Source organism: Epinephelus fuscoguttatus, linkage group LG22 (assembly GCF_011397635.1).
Source record: "Epinephelus fuscoguttatus linkage group LG22, E.fuscoguttatus.final_Chr_v1".
Classification (NCBI taxonomy): domain Eukaryota; kingdom Metazoa; phylum Chordata; class Actinopteri; order Perciformes; family Serranidae; genus Epinephelus; species Epinephelus fuscoguttatus.
In genome coordinates this window covers 22,675,237-22,693,250 of record NC_064773.1, presented here as the reverse complement: position 1 = coordinate 22,693,250, position 18,014 = coordinate 22,675,237, and the positions used below count along the sequence as shown (strand labels likewise).

The window sequence follows — 18,014 nt, the reverse complement described above, 5'->3', positions numbered from 1 at the left end:
CTCTAATTGGTCGCCGGTTTGTGTATCAAGTCTCCTAAAATTGACACTTTGTTTCTATGACCACACATGTTGTGCCAATCATCATATAACGATTCAGCACTATAAGTCCCCTGATGTGAGGACGCAATTGAAATACAGATGAGCACAGCATAGCACAGCATGCCTCACTGTGCCACAGCTAAAGCTCCATGCCAGCCGACAAACAGCAGATCACAGAGGAGATACGAGGGGAAATGCAGAGAATAGAAGGCGGATATAAAGACAAGACAGGGGAAGATACAACATAATGCTGAAAGGGCCAAAAGTGAAAGCTGAAAGTAAAGCAAACTGCTGCTCACTGTGAGACGTACTGCCAACCTAGAACATAACATTCAGGCAGAATACGACAATGAGATTTCAGTTTCAGAAAAAGGAATCTTAATTTATAGTTTCTAGGGTCGTTCAATTTCAGGTTTCTGTTTTGATCCAGTCTGATGAGACTCTTTTCGTTATATAGGAGGTATCAGCTTGAGTCTGTGTTCAGTGTGTGTGTGTGTGTGTGTGTGTGCCTGTATTAGTAATAGCTCACCTCGCCAGTCTGTGCCCTGTGTTTGTGTGTGTGTGGTGTTACACTCCTGCAGGCATTTCATCACAGCTGACTGACAGTATGTTTCCATCTTCCAAGCTTTGTCCCTGGGTGCTCCACCAAGCCAGTCTATCTGCAGTCTATCCACCAAGCCCCTCAACGCACACACACAGACACACACGCACAAAATGACAATGCAGGTGCTGTGTGTGTGTATGTACGAGTATAAGTGGTACCTGCCGCACCTTGACTTTCTCAAAGAGACATCCAGCAGAGCCCACTCTCTTTCTCTTTCTGTTCTGACGCATTGTTCCCACCGTGTTTCTATATAGTGATATAGGTTCTCTAATACCCTACTTGTGGTACATTAGCAGTATTAAGTTGTCTGTCACAGTCAGCCCCCCGTCAGGCTCTCACATTAAAGCCAGTTGGCCTCATTTGCATCAAAAGAAGCGAGGCATTTTACGTCAGCATATGTAAAATGGATCATACATAAAGACCAGCACAGACACATTATCCAAATAACACAGAAAAGGATATATGTATAAGCACATGTGTGTATAATTAGTGAGCTTTATCCAATTTAAGACGCAGTGTATCGGCAAGCTTTATCCAATTTAAGACTTTTAAAACATTTTATTGCCAGTTAAAGAGAAATATTACACACATTTCTACTGGTTTACTAATTCCGATGTGGAAAAAAAATACAGCTGTAAAATAAAGAATGTAGAACTGAACTCTTAGCAATGCTCAGTGATTGAAAAACACATTAAAACGTGAAAGAGAACCGGCTCCAAACTGTCTGGTCCATGGGAATCATATGTCTCTGAGCTTATCAAGTCCTCTTATCGATGCTAACATGTCTTTTGGACAGTTGCTGATGGACAACAACAACTTCAAACCCACCAATCAATAAAGGAACAAACAGTCTTAAGTGTGGCATCATTTCCTGAAGAAATATGACAACAGTGTTGCTTGTAATTTCTGTGAAATTATAATGTCAAGTAAGGATGAAAACACCAGTAAAATGCTGAAGCATTTTTTGGCGTAACATGGACCGAAATTCCAGGAATGCCATGATTTTGACACCCTGTGCAGGAGTGCCACTGCTTCCCAACCGAGCAACATGTCCGTTACTGAGGTTAAATATCATATACTCTGCTATAATAACATAACCACAATGCAGGCAGGCTTGGCAGGTTTTTTGGGTTATTTTTTGACCTAAGAAAACCTTAACGAATACAAATGCTGTACAAATATTCTCTCACTTCATCTACACAGTGTTTAGACTCAGCAATAACAAAACAGCTGAGTTGATGCTGAAAACCTGTGAACTGAAAAGGAAACAATAAGAGAACTGATAAAGAATTGGACTGATGATATGTATTTTTAAAGGCTTCAGGGAGATGCTTGAAACCCAACTGGACCCCAACCCCTTTCACTACTCTCCTCACAAGATGTTTGATCCTTCTAAAATTGGAAGCAAAGCACTCCACCATTCTTTTCTCATTGAGTCAGAGATGTTATGTATTTCTTAATTAGAAAAAAATCAATACACACTCAAAGGGTCCTCTTAAATATTTAAGAAGATATGGAGTCTCTTTTTGGACTTCTTTGATTCGCTACTGGAACCCCTCAATAAAGAATAAGGTGGTACCTATAAATGTTGCATAACAGCAGAGAGCAACCCCGCTGTTGTCTTTTCTCTTGCCTTTCCATTTCCCCTCTCGTTCTACATTAGTTTTAGTACTTAATATAATTATTTACTGAGGTTCTGTTCGCTTCCTTCCTTCCTTTACCTGAATGTATCTTGTAACCTGTAATCCTACGGATGGGTGGGTAGGGTGGTAGGGATGGAATCAGGGATTCTGACTTCAAGGTGTCAATAAATATGAACAGCATGAAGTCAAATCTACATGTTTTGTATCTTTTTTGTGGGATAAAGCCTTTGAAAATGAACAAAACATAGAATCAGACAGATGAGCAGAATCAATAATGACACTGGTATCAGTAAAATCTTATCAATTCCCATCCCTACACACAGGCATCGACTAATTCATGCCCACACAGAGTTTACACAAATTGTCCTAAATGCCAAGAAAGGGGTGCCAGTTGTAGTGAGGGCTTGCCCAATGAATATTCACTTAGCCATTTTCGTTGTTTGTTCCCCCACAAAAAAAAAAACAAGTAGAAACAAAACATGCATTTTAATTTAAATTGTTTTTTTTGTCTGATTAAACAAAGATGCAGTCTATGCCTCCCTCTGCCAGGACTGTCGTTACCCAGTTTATTGTAATGCCGGAGCCAGTGGTGCAGCACTAGACCACACCTGCTTCTTTTATTTGTGCATAAATGTAAATAAACGACTGAATAACTGTGTATTAAAATTACACATAAAAGTGAATAAATTACTGTGATATTGACAACTATGTTTTAGTGTGTAATTCTGAACATCCATCAAATTCTCCAGTCCTAGTGTTCGGTAAAACATCCCCTGGTGTGTAGTAAAAAAGCAGCTGGGAAAGAAAAGTGATATCCAGCATCTGTGTATAGTGAGGGAATCACAGTTGTTCATTGTTGGTGAAAATATAACAACTGCAGTGACTAAAATGAGTGTATAATAAGATGCATGCTTTTTTCCCCCCCCAACAAATTTGACAGTCTGGGCAAAGTGTAGGCTACTTACATTGTCCACCATGCTTTTTTAAAAGAAGGCAGGAGTAACCACAATGTGTTTAGCCAAAAAAATACATGAACATAATCTGAAAACAGGCTTTTTGTTACTCTCTCCATTTCCTCCCCTTGGTTTAACAGCATTTTTCTCAGTTTGTAAAGCATGTTTTATGACTACAGGACTGAGACAAACTCTTGAAAATATTGTAAAATGCCAAAGAAAAAAAATGGGTGGCATAATGTTCTTACTTTCTAAAAGCTGTGTGTATAATTTACAAATGTGCCTTAAGCAGACCAAGCAAGTGACAAAGAGCATATTTTAAATGGAAGTACACTTTTGTCTGTATTTGTGACAGCTTAACGAAGCTTCTGGTATGTGTCTGGGGATCTGAGGAGACTTTAAGAAAGGCTGGCTTAAACACACACACAAATACACACAGCAACTTCCACAGCACTATCAGGACCTCCATCATACAGGCTTACTGCTCTTTCTTCTCCTCATCCCCTCCATCTTTCCAAATAACCACAAGGGCACCTCTCCAAACCTTTCTGACTCTACAGTGACTATAGTGATGTCAGAGCTGTGTAGCTGTGTAAAAATTTTAAGGCTTTTCTTCTTTAGTAATTCACATTGCTATTTGGAGACAAGCCTCTGCTTCTGTTGCAATAAAATGCATTTCAATTTTAAAAGATAATTAACCTCAAACAATTTAGGTTTGTCGTCATGCTTCTTTTCCTACAGGGATGATGGCATATGTCTACAAAATCATCAAAAGCTGTTTAAGAACTGAGAGAACTTCTGTCAAGGCTAAATAAAAGCCTCTTAACTTTTCTTTTTTCTTCAAATATCAAAACAATACAGTGTCATGTTTCTAGTTGTGGTGCTGACCAAATATTCACCCTCCTTTCAGCTCTGTTTTGGTCTCCACCAACTCTGTCAACAAGGGCAAGTTCTGGCTTTTTAGCTACTCAATGTTCCACTATGCCCTTTTGGAACTTCAGCTGAGGTGGTACAAAAAAGGGACCAGGTACTAGCCACAACTTTTCAGAAAGGAAAACCAAAACAGAACAGTTTCAAGCCAGTTGAGTCGAGTCAGCCAAGCTGGGGCGGTACTATGCAGTGGAAATGACTCTGTGCCTCTCTGTCGGCTCCACCAAAGTTTCGCTAAATTTATGCTGTTGTGTCTATTTTACAAGTACTGGTGGTGCTTTTTGTGGTTGGTATTGGATGGTGGTATTGTGTGGCTGTGGGTCCCTCAAGGAGGTAAGGAACTCAACTCACCCGTCTGAAAACCTACCTCTCTTGCAACTCTGATAGCTGGCCAGGTTGAGGTTTTCAAATTTAAATGTGAGTAAACATTGAGGAAAAGATGGAAAAGATGGGCGCCAGCTACAATCATGACCACATAGACAAGCAATAGCCACTTTTGTGTCTACTTCTGCATCCACAGCTATATCAGAGGCACCATGGTAAGCACTGAGAAACCAAACACCAGCTGTGATCCTGATCATGTTGATCTTTCTGCTAAACTAGCAACCTGCTAGCCGTTGTATAGGCGTTGGATAATAAACTGGACATCCTTTGTGCCCACATCAGTTTCCATCGAAATATCAGGAACTGTAACATCCTTTGTTTGACTGAAACTTGGCTAAATCCTGGAATACCCAACAGCATTCAACCAGGTGACTCTTTTCTATATGCTGATCTGACAATGCAGGGGACTCTGGCAAGAACGGGGGTAGGTGTGCGCTTTATGATGAATGAGGACCAGTGTGACAGTGGGAATGTGAGGTTCCTGTTCCCCTGCACCAAAAGGGAAATAAAAACTCTGGATCACAGCAAGCCGTGCGCCATTCAGAGGCACCTACAAAGCGGAGTAGCTGCCTGTCTTTGATAAGAGCAACCATACGGCCATATTGTTAAGGTCAAGATCTGTAAGCAAACTACAACACATGTCCCCAGTGATGTGAGAGATGGAGCCAATCAAGAGTCTGGAGCAAGTTCAAGGACACCACTGTCAATTTCAGCTATGACATCTATGGATCTCTGCTAAAACAACAGAGGCAACTGCACCCAAAACTACAGTGAAATCATTCCACAACCAGAAACCATGGATTACCAGAACCATCCGGGGTGCCAAAAACACACTGTAGCTTATAAGTGAGGACTGCGGTCTGGACACATGGACAATAAAGCAGGAGCCTACAATGGAAAAAAAGGTAGTAAAGGACTAAATTACAATGCACATTTCGCAGGATCTTGTATGATTCTATGTGACTAATAAGTCAATGATTGATTGACTGATCCTTGTGTCAAACTCTTGGTTGGTCATTCAGAAAGACAGATGCATTCTACAACAAGCACTGCTTTCACCCAGTGTTCAGCAACACTCAGTACAGAGCTAATTGCTGAATCCTTCAAGAAATCCTTGCAGCAGAGAAGCTGTTGCTAGCCACTTTCTGCCTGCTATGACAAGTACAGCTTCACAGCAGAGGATGGTGATAGGGTACACCAGGCCATTCATCTCTTAGTTGATAAGAGGAAGGACTGCCTGGCTTGGCCGCTTCCTGACAGCATGGGGGCACTTTCTAAGTCTGTCATTTTCCCCCTTTTGAAAATCTTGTTTTCCTGCTCTGTTGTTTGTCCCTCTCTGTCATCCCTCATGCCCTCACTCCTTCTTACTCTTAAGCCTGCCAGGAGACACTCTAGCTGCTATTATACTCTACTTCTTTGTCTCCATTCTGAGTGGTTCTCTTTCACTCATAGTTGTCAAACCTTCACGTCTCCCAATTTTGTTTCGAACACACTACCTCATCTCTTTCCCATCACTTTCTCTTAACCTGCTCCCTTGTTTTCATCTTTCCTCAGAGTAGATCCATACTTAGACACTGGCATGCAGATTACATTATGGATCTGCCTGCAGATCAATGGCTGCTCCACATTAAAGGAGGACTGGCTCTGCTCCTTGGCCCGTCATGCCCCATCCTGGCCTTAATTAGATGACTTTTATTGTCGGCTAATGGGAGAGGCACCACTTTATGGAAGATAGGGAGAAGACAAAAGCAAAGTAATGCCTCACAGGTGGAGAACAAGAACGATAGACTCTCCAAATCAATTTCTGCTTTGACACGCAGGAGGCCTGCTAGATTGCTTAACAGTCCAGGTGGATACACAACAACTTTAGAGGTATTTTTTCCCTCCGTGGCATCAGAAGAGTTTATCAATAATCTACCAATTGGAACTTTTCAATTTGGATTAACAGTCAGATGTTAATGAAAGTTGGTGACAGGGGGAAAAGGGGGAGTGCTGCGAGGATGGAGTGGTTAAGAGGTCAGGCCATCGCTCCACATTGCATCATCAAAAGGTAAATGGAGTGTATGGCAGCTGAACAAGCACTGCAGTGCCAGACCAAGGCTGTTTTGTGACTCAGAAAAAGAAGCCAGAAAAACAGAGCCAGAGAGTTAAGAAGTAAAAACAAAAGGTGCATTCACACTGCAAGCTTTAGTGCTCAATACAATTTTTTTTGCTTAGTCCTAATGTTTTTTGTTTGGTTGTTCACATTATTTTTTAAATGTTGCCAATAACAGATTCCAGAGCAAACTAGTCATGGTCCTGAACTGTCTCACATGTGCAAAAAAAACCAATAACAAAGACAGCAGACTGTTGCACGGAAGTGAAGTCAACGTATATGGTTGATGTAAGTTGATTTGTCAGCAGATGATAACAAGGATGAGGATGAGGACAACAACAGCCAAATGTTTAATTATGGCTTTTTGTAGAGTGATGGCTGCTGCCTCTATACAGAGGTATGTGTGGATCTGGGGTCAGAGCCAGGAGTGGTGGGATCATGACGTAAATGGCTTCACTGAAACAGGTTTCATCCAATTTTCAGGTTGTCAAGGGCTCATTTAACTACATCTGTCAGCGCCGATTCTCCATCAGACTCTTGAGGCAAGACACACAGTGACATAAAAAGACGCATAAATGCTCATATGACTGTTAAGATAGAGACTGCATTGCAAATCTAGAATTACCACCTCACGCTTGTATGACTCCGCGAACCAATGAAGTTGCACACAAAACAGTTTACATCCATGTCTGTGAAAACATGGATGCTTCACACACACAACGATTCAGTATGTGACCAAATGTCTCCCCTTCTGTTCCTGAGATATGATACTGAGTAATGGCCAGAAAACTGTTTTTGCAGAACGTTATGATGTCACAGTGAAGTTGACAAGTGGACAATTGTGCCAAATTTGAAGAAATCCCTCAAGATGTTCTTGAGATGTTACATTCACAAGAATGGGAGGATGGACGAATGGCTATTGCTGGCACAGAGGCATAAAAACTGACCTTTATCTGATTTGGGACCACATATAAAGTGGGTAAAATCAGAATTGAGAAATTGGAAAAATCAGATTTCCAGTGATTTGTGCTGCTGGCACAATTATGAAAAAAACACATCTGAGTCGAATATGAGCCAAAAATTTAGATATGAACCACTTTAGCCTGCAGTCTATACGTAGCCAGAGAGACACTAACAAAGTGACAGATGTGAATATTGGAACAAACAACCAAATTAACACATGCAGGGGCAGCAGAGTGTTGGAATGATCGACTCTATCGCTATCTGATTTTGAGGGGAAGCATATACAGCAGGGCTATTTAACTATAATGTTCAGGGGGCCATATTTTCAGAAAGCTAAGGGTTCTGGGGTCAGACATTTTCCTGAGGTATTCTCATTGCACATGTATAATTGCAACAACACACAACCACATTTTCAAACTTTTATGTTGCTTCATTGCAATTTATATTTACTATTTACAATTTTATGATCTCAATTTACAACCTCTGTTCTCTGTGTAAACAGCCTGTAGTTAAGTCAAAAATGCAGATTTTTTTGTGACGACTGCTGCTCTTTGCCAGGTCATTCACGGCTTCCCAGTTGCGCTGCGGAGCACAGAAATTGTGTTTTATACAAGATGTGGTTTGTGCAAACAGTTTCAACAGTTGGCAAAATTTCAAATGAACGGAGAATACAGGGTTTTTGATAAAATTTCACTATTTTAAGCTTAAATTTGGTTCCTTTTTCTGACAGAAGTGTTCATCACACATTATAAATTCAAGAACATTCAGGGGGGAAAAAATCTTTTTACAGTTTCTGGCCAGAATAAATGGTGTAAATTTTCAACTTTTTTTGTAAAGAAAACATGCCTTACAAACCTGCAGGCAGGTTATGGGGTTCAGAATTAATTCAGCCAAGAGCACAGGAGAGGTCTGCTGGTTTGAAGGATTTATAATGTTCATTATTCACATTCTTTCTTCTTCTCTCTTTTAAATTTTATTCATTTGTAAACAGTCTAGATCAGCGGGCCGGAGTTGGCCCACGGGTCACCAGCTGAATAGGATGCAATACAGACTATCAAGCAAAAAGACTTTGAGAATGAGTCAGTGAAAACTCTGTAAAGGAAACTAGACAGAGGCATAGAAAGAAAAAGTGGAATTTTGACTGAAACCAACACAACAAAAGAACAGACAGAAAAGACTTGTTTAAGGGTAAATTAAGCAGCTGCAAACAGGTCAAAGTCTTAATCAGATTCCCAGTCAATGAACTGGCTCGCATCCTCAGATACTGGCTGTCACTCAAATTCACAAGGCTGCTCAGACACAAACACGAGCCGATCAACATTTTGGGGAAAGAAAACTTGGTGTGCATAAGTGTGAATAACAAGTACACTTAAGCTTCAGGCTTGCCTGCTTTGTAACTCCATTTAGCTCTGCAGGACATAAGCCTATATTAACCTTTTTTTGCTGCAAGCTGATCTAAGCCACTTTCTCACCTACTGTGCTCCTCGTTTAGTTTTACAGCTTTGGGAGGTACTGATTAGGTCACTGTACCATAATATGAACCATCAAGGCCCACTTCCAACAACAGCGGATGTTGTGTCCATTAAACGGACATCTGCAGAGAGGACTTTGAGCAGGACATAAACGTACAGGCCCTTCCAGCCACAACAGGATAACGCAAATATATAAACACAAACATATGTACCTTTGCTATCACTGCTAAACTCCTGCTTTCATCTGTTTTGTTTTCATGTGCAGCAAGCGGTGGAAGAGCTATAAAAACACATTGAACGCTACCTGCTCAGCATTAAACTGTAGACAGACAAAGTTAACAAGCTGCTGAACATCGTTTGAGCAGCTAAAGAGCTGGACAATTCCCTCAGGAGTTGGCGGAGACCAAACAAGAGCTAAACAGATAGTCAATATTGGACTTGAATTCGCCAGGTGGCCGCACATACATCTCCAAATGAATGCTGATGTTGCTCTCTGTTTGCTCAATGTGTAAATAAGCAACTGTGTGCCGACAAGTTCGCAATATCAGCTTGAGCGATTGATATGGAAATGAAACATCAGTGATGTGTTTACAGCTTGTTTGTATCTTATTTATGCTGCCCCAAAGTGGCCAAAAAATCTGTTACTGCGGATAATTATTAGCCTCAATGAGAAGATTTGTGATGTTATTTGAAGAAGTTGTTAAGCTATGGTTAGAGTTTAATGGCATTAAGATATATTTGAGCATTCTTCGTGACAAATATTCCTCCTATTCCAAATAAAGACTAGAAGCAGAAGATTAGCCACAAAAAAAATCCCTGAATTATGAATTATTAAATAAATTTTCACTTGAAATTTCACTTGAAAGTCTATGTGTCTCGGGGCCTGGGGCTATGTTTCTGAAAAGGGCAGTGTTTTCACCAAATAGGCTCACGTCTCTTGGGTTTGACAGATCAGTCTTTCACCTCATTCAGAGAAGAAAAAAGAAAAGTAAGACAGATGAAAAGTTCAGGTGTCTGACCTACAAACACATTCAAATGTTACTATTTTAATACCTGTTTGTGTAAAAAGTATTCAGGCAACGTGTCTACATCGCCCGTGGGGTTTGTAATCACTCTTAAAGAAATGAATTCTGACTTGAGAGAATTAACTTTCTGCTTTCACTTCATCTTTATGAGCTCACTTACAAAGGAGAGAGGGAAGGAGAGAGGAAGAGGGAGGGCAATGTGGTAGAAGAAAAGAAAAATAGATGGCAGGAGAAGAAGAGAGACAGCCAGGGAGAGCAAGAGAGCACAGCAGCATGAGAGAGTATATCTCACACTTCCTACCCCTCCACAAAGGAACAGAATTAGGCCTACCTCATGAAAGAGCCAAACCTCTCTCTGCACTGGCTCTCTCCCTGCGTCGGAAAACAAGAACACCTAACAACAACAACACGGCGCATCAACCCATCATGTAAGATGCCAGCCAGCCACTTTTGAAGGTTTGTTGGCTGTGTATGTTATTCGAGGCTCATCAGCGCATGGAGATGCAGGGGAACAAAGCGCAGGGTGATGCCTTGAAGATCTGACAAGAGTCTGACTCGCCCACAGAGAAAGGCAAAGAGAGAGCAGAAACAAATGCAGAGAGGTAGGGATAAAGAAAGCAGAAGGTGAGTGATAGAAAAGGCAGAGGAAACAAGACGCAGGAGAACATGATGATAAAGGAAGAGAGGAGGAAAAGTGAAGGACAAGAGGCTAAATGAAGAGAAAATAAGTCACTGCGGTTCTTTCAATTCACCTATCGCAGTCTAATACAACAGCCATGCAATAAATCCAATCTTAATGAAGGCTGTGATGTTCATTTTGTGCTGAAACAGTTTTTATTTTTTAAAGGTGTTGATTCAACTTCACGGTCATTTTGCAAGCTGTACTGTAGTTTGCGGTGCTGTTGCATTGTGTTGCGTTATACTAAAAGAAGTGAACCAAAGTAAAAGAGCAATAAAAGCCGAGAAAGCGCTTTAAGACAAACACTCATTAGCCTGGAGTAAAGTGCTGTGTGCCAAATGCAGTACAGAGAAGTGCAGGAGTCAGACAATCCAGCCACTTTGCGTGCTTCCCCCCCACTTAACTTGTGGATCCTAATTGTATATCTGTGACCACAGTTGGTCTGGAGTGTGCAAGGTAGTCCGCAGAGCATTGCGGTTTCCATTTAGCAGCTCTATTTATAATGGCTTCAAGGAGAGCTGGATGGGCCAAAACAGAGCAGAAAGAAGGCAACAAACACGGCGTGTAAGTGGGATGTATAGAGGAGCCCACATCACAGAGGAAGCATGCACACATCCAGGAGAGCTGTAATGGCTCTAACCACTTCAAAACTTGTCACAACAGCATGGGGTCAATTCCCTTTGCTTACTGTTTATACACTTTTTCTTAGATTATCACCAAAACTCATAGAAGAAGGAGTGTGCTGCAAAAATTGCTTCTTAAAAACCACTGATTATTTTCTGTGTGCTGGAAAAACCCCACAAGAACAGCTCCCAGTAGGTGATTGAAAACACTATTAGGCCATATTCTATGGGAAAAAACTTTGGCAATAAAGGAAATATCACTGGGGGTCTCTCATGAACTAGAGGTGGGCTATATATTGTTTATACTTGACGTTTTGTAGCTTGTTTCATGTGAGATGTATAAAACGACAATATAATGAACATCATGTTGTCACATCACACCTAACACACTCCCCCGCCCATCCAGACCACTCTCTCGTTGGTGATAGTATGTGAGCAGGTGAGACCTCCGTTTTTGTATGTGCAGGGCTACCACCACTATTAAGTCAAATTTTGCAACCATGGAGCACCAGTGCCACTTGCAAATACTGTTAATATATTAACAGGAGAGCTGTTGGGTTGTTTCCCGCTCATAGTGAATGAATCCTCATGTTTAATGGTTTCATTTCAATGCTTTAACTCTTCCCTAACTGCTTACACCTAACAGCTACCTACTGATTGGATGCTTCTCTGCAAATACCCACTTGGGGCCTTAGACGAGCCGAGTGCTTCAGAATAAAAGCACCAGTGGTTCCACTTTATTTCATTATAACAACACGTGTAGACTGGTAGAAAAAGATTTCCACACACTTATCTGTGCAGTGTTATTGTTATTGTTGAGCTGTTGAGCTGTAAGACCTTCATGAGGCCTTCAGGTCTAATAGACCAAAAGCTCAACAATAAAGTGAGTAAAGTAAGTGTGTGGGAATCTTTTTCTACCAGTCTGGACTTGTTGATATTTCCAGCACCTTGCCAAGGCCAAGCTGAAGATGGTGGTGCGGTGGTAGTTCTGCATCACTGATAAATTGATATTATTTATAGACCATATTTCCCAGCCCTATTATAAACATCCAGAAAAAACTGCCTAAAGAAGGATTTCCTGGAACAAAGAACATCACAGCCGACTAAAGTTAGTTATGCACCCCCAGTCATATTGTGGGTGTGACGCCATGCATACAAACAGTGTCTTCCACAAAGAGAGTGGAGGGCTATACCTCGTTTTGTACAGACTTACTAGTCAACATGATCTCACAAGCAAAAGGACATATCTGAGAGTATGACAGGTGAAATGAGAATATATGGGCTTTACCAATTTGGGAGGCTTCAACGCACACTATCATTTTCTGGCACTAGGGGTCTTTCAATCAAAACAATCTTGGTATCTTCGCTGTTTAACAACCACCATTGTTGTTTTATCTTTAGGTTAGGTTTCCTTCAGTATTCATTGTTGGGCAAAGTTTTACTGGGAGACGAATTGTTCACAGAGGTCTTTGCCTCCTCCAAACAGACATGATAACTAATAGAGGTAAAAACTGCTAAATAAAAAAATGTCCACGTCAAAAGTCAGCCAAAGTGTTGCTAGCGTTAATTTAATATGCCTCTCTGACAACTAAAGATCCAGGGGCTGTATTCACAACCTCTCTGAGAATACTCTCAGAGAGCACCAAACTTTGCCGAAAGGTTTTTAGTCAGGAGTCCTAGCTTAGGAGTGATTTAGGAAAGTTCTCAGAGCAACTCTAAGAGAGGAGGGGACAGAAACTTTTACCTCAGTGAGGAGGTGTGGTTGACCCTGTTGCTAGATATGATCCATTCTTTTAATAGATGTGATTGGTTGTCACAGACATGCCCCTTTTGTGAGCCTGCAAGGTGTGGACACCCAGTGGAAATGAAATGAACTGCTGACTGTGAAAGTGTTGTCAATGTTACTGTGATCACTCTGCAGATGGAAGGTTGAGACAGACCTAGTCTGAGTGGGCGGAAGTTTGCTGCATAGATCAGCCTCTCATTGGGCAGAACGAGCCACCTGCTTAAGTTCCACCCTACCACCTCCGGTTGTGTAGCAGTTTTCAACCGTTTTCAACACGTCCTTTACTAACTTTTGCGGTGTTTGATCTTACGGGGATGTAGCCATTTTTCTGCCATGATTCGGGTCCTGCAGGCGATATTTTTGTGGGCGTGTTACACCAAAACCTGTTTCACCCAGCAATATTTTTGCAAGCGCACCATTGCTGTGGCACCGCCCAGAACGACTGTGATTGGCTGAAAGAAATACAAGCAGCCGAAGCGCTTTTTTCTCCAATCTTAAAGTGAGACTCAGCCCAGCCAGACCTTTCTTTTCTTGAGAAAGGTCTGATGGGCTGAGAAGGTCTGAAACTGATACAAATACAGAAGAAATTGGTTTTAAAAAGCAAGAGTTATATATTGTATGCTCCAGGTTCAGATCCAGCCACTTGCCTTCATTAAATTCATCATATTATAACCTTTCTTTGCCATCTATATAAAAAGAAAGCGTAAAAGAAGAAATGGTTCATACCAAGGTAAAAACTATTGAATTTAAATCATATTAAATTCAACCATAACAGGCTGATTTTTCCGCAGTCTGTGTGCTTTGTATCTAACAGAGTATGTTTCTACTGTCAAAAGAATGAAGCATGAGATTAAAATAGATGTGGCACAACATAAATGTGCACAGCAGGAGAGCTCTGGAAAGAAGAGGGTGGTGTGAACAGAAACACGCCTACAGGTCATGCTCTCTGGCAGATACATGCACGTCTTAACCAGAACGCTTTGATAGATAGAACTCACAAGCACATGTAAACACAACTGAGACTCAAGTGTCTAAATGAAAGAAGAGCAGATGGATGAAAGAAGAGAGGGGAGGAAGGAGGGCACAGAGCTGTAGGAGGAGTTCATCGGCCAAAAAGTTGTGAAAAGAAAGACTGTCTCGAGGGTCTCGGGGCTGATTCCCTGCGACCTGTGGTGATGAACCGCCGACTGAACCCTGAGTCTTACTGGCTACAAAAAGGTGCCACTGTGCACTGTAGAGAGCAGCACTGGCAGTAGACAGGCAGCAAAAAGGGATGACTGATCCTCACATCAAATAGCATATCACACAAAAGATTAGGGAGTTTTTTTAAGGGAAAAGGAGAAGGAGAAACAGAAAGAGAGGGAGAGATGGCACTTACCAATGTACTCAAAGACGTAGACGACAAAGAACGGCGTGACCAGGTCATTGATGCCTTGCACGTAGCCGCTGGCTGGATGGCGGATGGCCCAGATAAAAAGGATCCGCTCAAAAATCTTACACACAAACATACACACAAAAACACAGTGTCAAAACAGTGGACAAGATGCATTTACATTCAACAAGGTAGTCAATTTACAATGATATGAAACAGAAAAGCAATAAACCCCTGTGTCTGACGAGCTAAAACCATCAAATATTAAGTAAATAACACTTTAACTTTAATTAACCCTCCATCAATTTGTCAAAATGTCTCTTAATGAACTGAACAATTACTTGATTGTTCATTTTCCTCACAAATGATACTTTCATGATAAAGTATGACACCTTAAATAGTTATACTCTGACAGCAGATTATGCCTGCCAAACAGTAGGCAAGTTAGAGTGACAAGTTTTAATCACACAAGTGTAGATTTTAAAAAGTGAGTGAGGTGTGTGAAGGCAGGAGCAGAAATCAGAACAATCTGAGGCATGCCAAGCTGGTGAGCAGGAAAGCAGCTGAATGGACACAACCTTGCTGGCTACGGGAGGCTGGCAGGAACACTACAGATGATAAGTTGATACTAATTTGGTTTTTACTGTGACTTTACGAGAGCCATCATCACAAATTAGCCGATCACAGAGTTCATGGGGAAAGTTCATCTTAGTTGGTGGATGTGTTACAGGACCAACATTAAAGATGCGCTGTGGAGTTTTGGACAACTGGTGTCTTAGAAGTGGATCCCTGTTTTGTTTAGCTATTCCGCTGACTGACAGCTGATGGCGGCAAAGTAGCGCAGCGGTGCTCCAAAAAGATGAGACTGCAAGCGAGGAAATACTGCTACATTCCAATTACTTTGGAAATTGAAGATGGAAATGACATCACTCGAGTTGACCGTGTTCCAGTCCAACAAGGTAGAAAACCAAGATTTTGTTAGCAATACCAGTTGGTAACAATGCATTTTGCTGTATTTTGTGCGAACAAACACTGTGGCTAGCATGTCCATTGATAGAAGTTGGGAAGAATTGAGTGTAAAACTGTTTTACGAGACGCAAATAAGACAGAAGTGCTAATAAAAAGTATATAACAACAGCCGTCACTGCTGTTGATACGCAGAGCAGCCATCTGGGATTTTGAATTTTGGGGTTGGGGATATTCCAGTTAAAAGTCACGACTAGGAACTCCGAACTCCCTTCCCCAAGCCCCGCCCCTTTGCGATAGTCCGACAAGCGGAGATGAATATCAGCAAAGTTTCCCTGCTTCCCATCACTGCTCCCTGTCAAGCAGGGTCGATTTTTATTAAGAGTTATAATCACTAAAAAGCAAAAGCAGCATGTGTATACATTCAGTAGGCTATATCTTCAGTAGCTAGCTAGCTAACCCTACACTTTTCAAGGTCTGATTTTGGTTTTGGAACGGGGAAGAAACGTATATCTTTTTCCAACCTCTCCAGGCAACGAGTATCATTAATACACAACGTGCCCCAGGCACAACATTTAGCTCCAAATCCACAAAACCAGCCTGAAAATTAAGGAAATCTGAAACGACTGCATTAGAGTCAGGACCCTGGTCTGAGGCGGCCAAAAGCTACACTATGATTGGTCAGCCTGCGTCCAGGGGCGGGACTTAGCAGAGGGTCAATTCCGACTTCCCAGTGCAAATGGAACGGGCCGTATGGATCAAACAATGCAGGATTCAACTTTGTTCTAATTTTAGCCGACTTTGCAAATGTTTCATGAGGAAGAAAATAAATTTAAAATGTTTGTTAGAGTTAAAGGATACACACAAAGTGTTACCGCGAGAAACACTGAATGTGCGCATAACTCCACAGGGCACCTTTAATAGCATGTGTATAATTACAGCTCGGGACCTTCAGACTTGTTAATGCTGACTTTCAATTAGCAAATATTTTAAAATGATATTACTTGAGTTACATATCACATAATTGCAGGGAAGATTTTAGATTAAACCTTGGGTAATATTGTGATATTAAAATTCAGTGTGCATGTTTCCATGTATTGTTTGTTGTTTCCATTAAAACCACTTTGGAAATAAGTGTTCGTGTCATTGTACTTTTAAATTCCTAATAAAGACATAATCAAGTTGAATGTTTGATGGGTTTATAAATGGATATTATGATATGAGATTATATCTTCTTAGTCTTAATGTTCTGATATTTAATACTCTCCATATTGTCCAACCCAAGTGTGACGCATGTGTAATTTTGTGTGTATGCAATTCACTGTTTAATCCACCACAATATTCCCCCTTGTAGTTAAATGACATGAAACAGGTGAGCGCAGACCAAATTTGAGACCATTTCTTTGCCTCTCTCTTTCAGCATCACATTCTTCACTTTCTCAGCTGCATTTTTTGTGTGTAAAAAGAAGGGGGAAAAAAACACTTTTAACTTTGTTCTCTGCTTTGGTATTGGTCTTCTCCCTCCTCTCTTCTTTTTCCCCTCACTTTGTCTCCTTCTCTTGCTCTTCCCCTCTGACTCTGTCTCCTCCTCCTCCTCCCTCTCTGTCCCTCAATTCTCAATATATTTTTTTTTGCAAGGCAAACACTTCCATCTTCGTTATGGGTGGCTGTTTAATGCTGTCAGCCACACTGAATTAGAGGAGGCTTGATGTTCGGCTTGTTTTTCTAGTGCTCAAATGGATTTCCCCCCAAAAAATACACACACACTCTCCCACACCTTGCTGTACCACACCCATCAAGCACTTTCTTAGTTTTGGGGGATATGTCATGTTTCTGTCACTTCCTAAATAACCTCATAGCTCATTGTTTTATGGAGAAAAAACATAGCCATGGCGATGTCGTTTTTTTCCGAAGGTGTGCGTTCTCATTTTTATTTAAAGTAATTCAATCAATGTTAAGATAGAGGGACTGGTAAGATGCAACTCTCTGGCGCCCAAATCCCCTTTACCTGCCTCCACACCTCACACCTCCTCATTCCTTATCAAAGCCCCATCTATCAAACAGGGAGAGGTGCTGCTGCTTGCAGGGGGAATGTGTAATGGGACTTTCTTTTTGTGCAACCTCAAAAGCTGACATGCATATTTCACATTGGCACCTACACACCAAACCACTCTGAGTGAACCCCTGCACATACACACCACCCCACCCGCACCCAGTTTACTATGGGCAAATAATGTTTGCATGTGAGAGACGGAAAACAAAGACACAGCAGAAATACATGCTTCAAACGAGTAAACAAACAACACTTTCTACAGGTTTAAACAGAGTTCACTCAGTCCTCACCAGACAGCAAAGTACATTCCTGAAAATTATGTTAATCTCACTTTAATTTCATATTCCTCTCATAACGCAGTGCATCTCTAGGACAGGAAATCTGCCTCCCTGTGTCTCCTGTGTCATAACACTATGGCTTCATCAAA

At 41.2% G+C, this 18,014-nt stretch overlaps 1 protein-coding gene across 2 annotated transcripts in view; it reads right to left on the bottom strand.

Annotated features, from left to right (window-relative positions):
• Window positions 1-18,014, bottom strand: part of tbc1d22a (TBC1 domain family, member 22a) — a 198,895-nt gene that overhangs the window by 117,904 nt on the left and 62,977 nt on the right. For both annotated transcript variants that reach the window (XM_049567332.1, XM_049567331.1), the window contains exon 9: window positions 14,575-14,689. In XM_049567332.1, coding sequence (XP_049423289.1) covers window positions 14,575-14,689 — 115 coding nt within the window. The remainder of the gene's footprint in view (window positions 1-14,574; window positions 14,690-18,014) is intronic.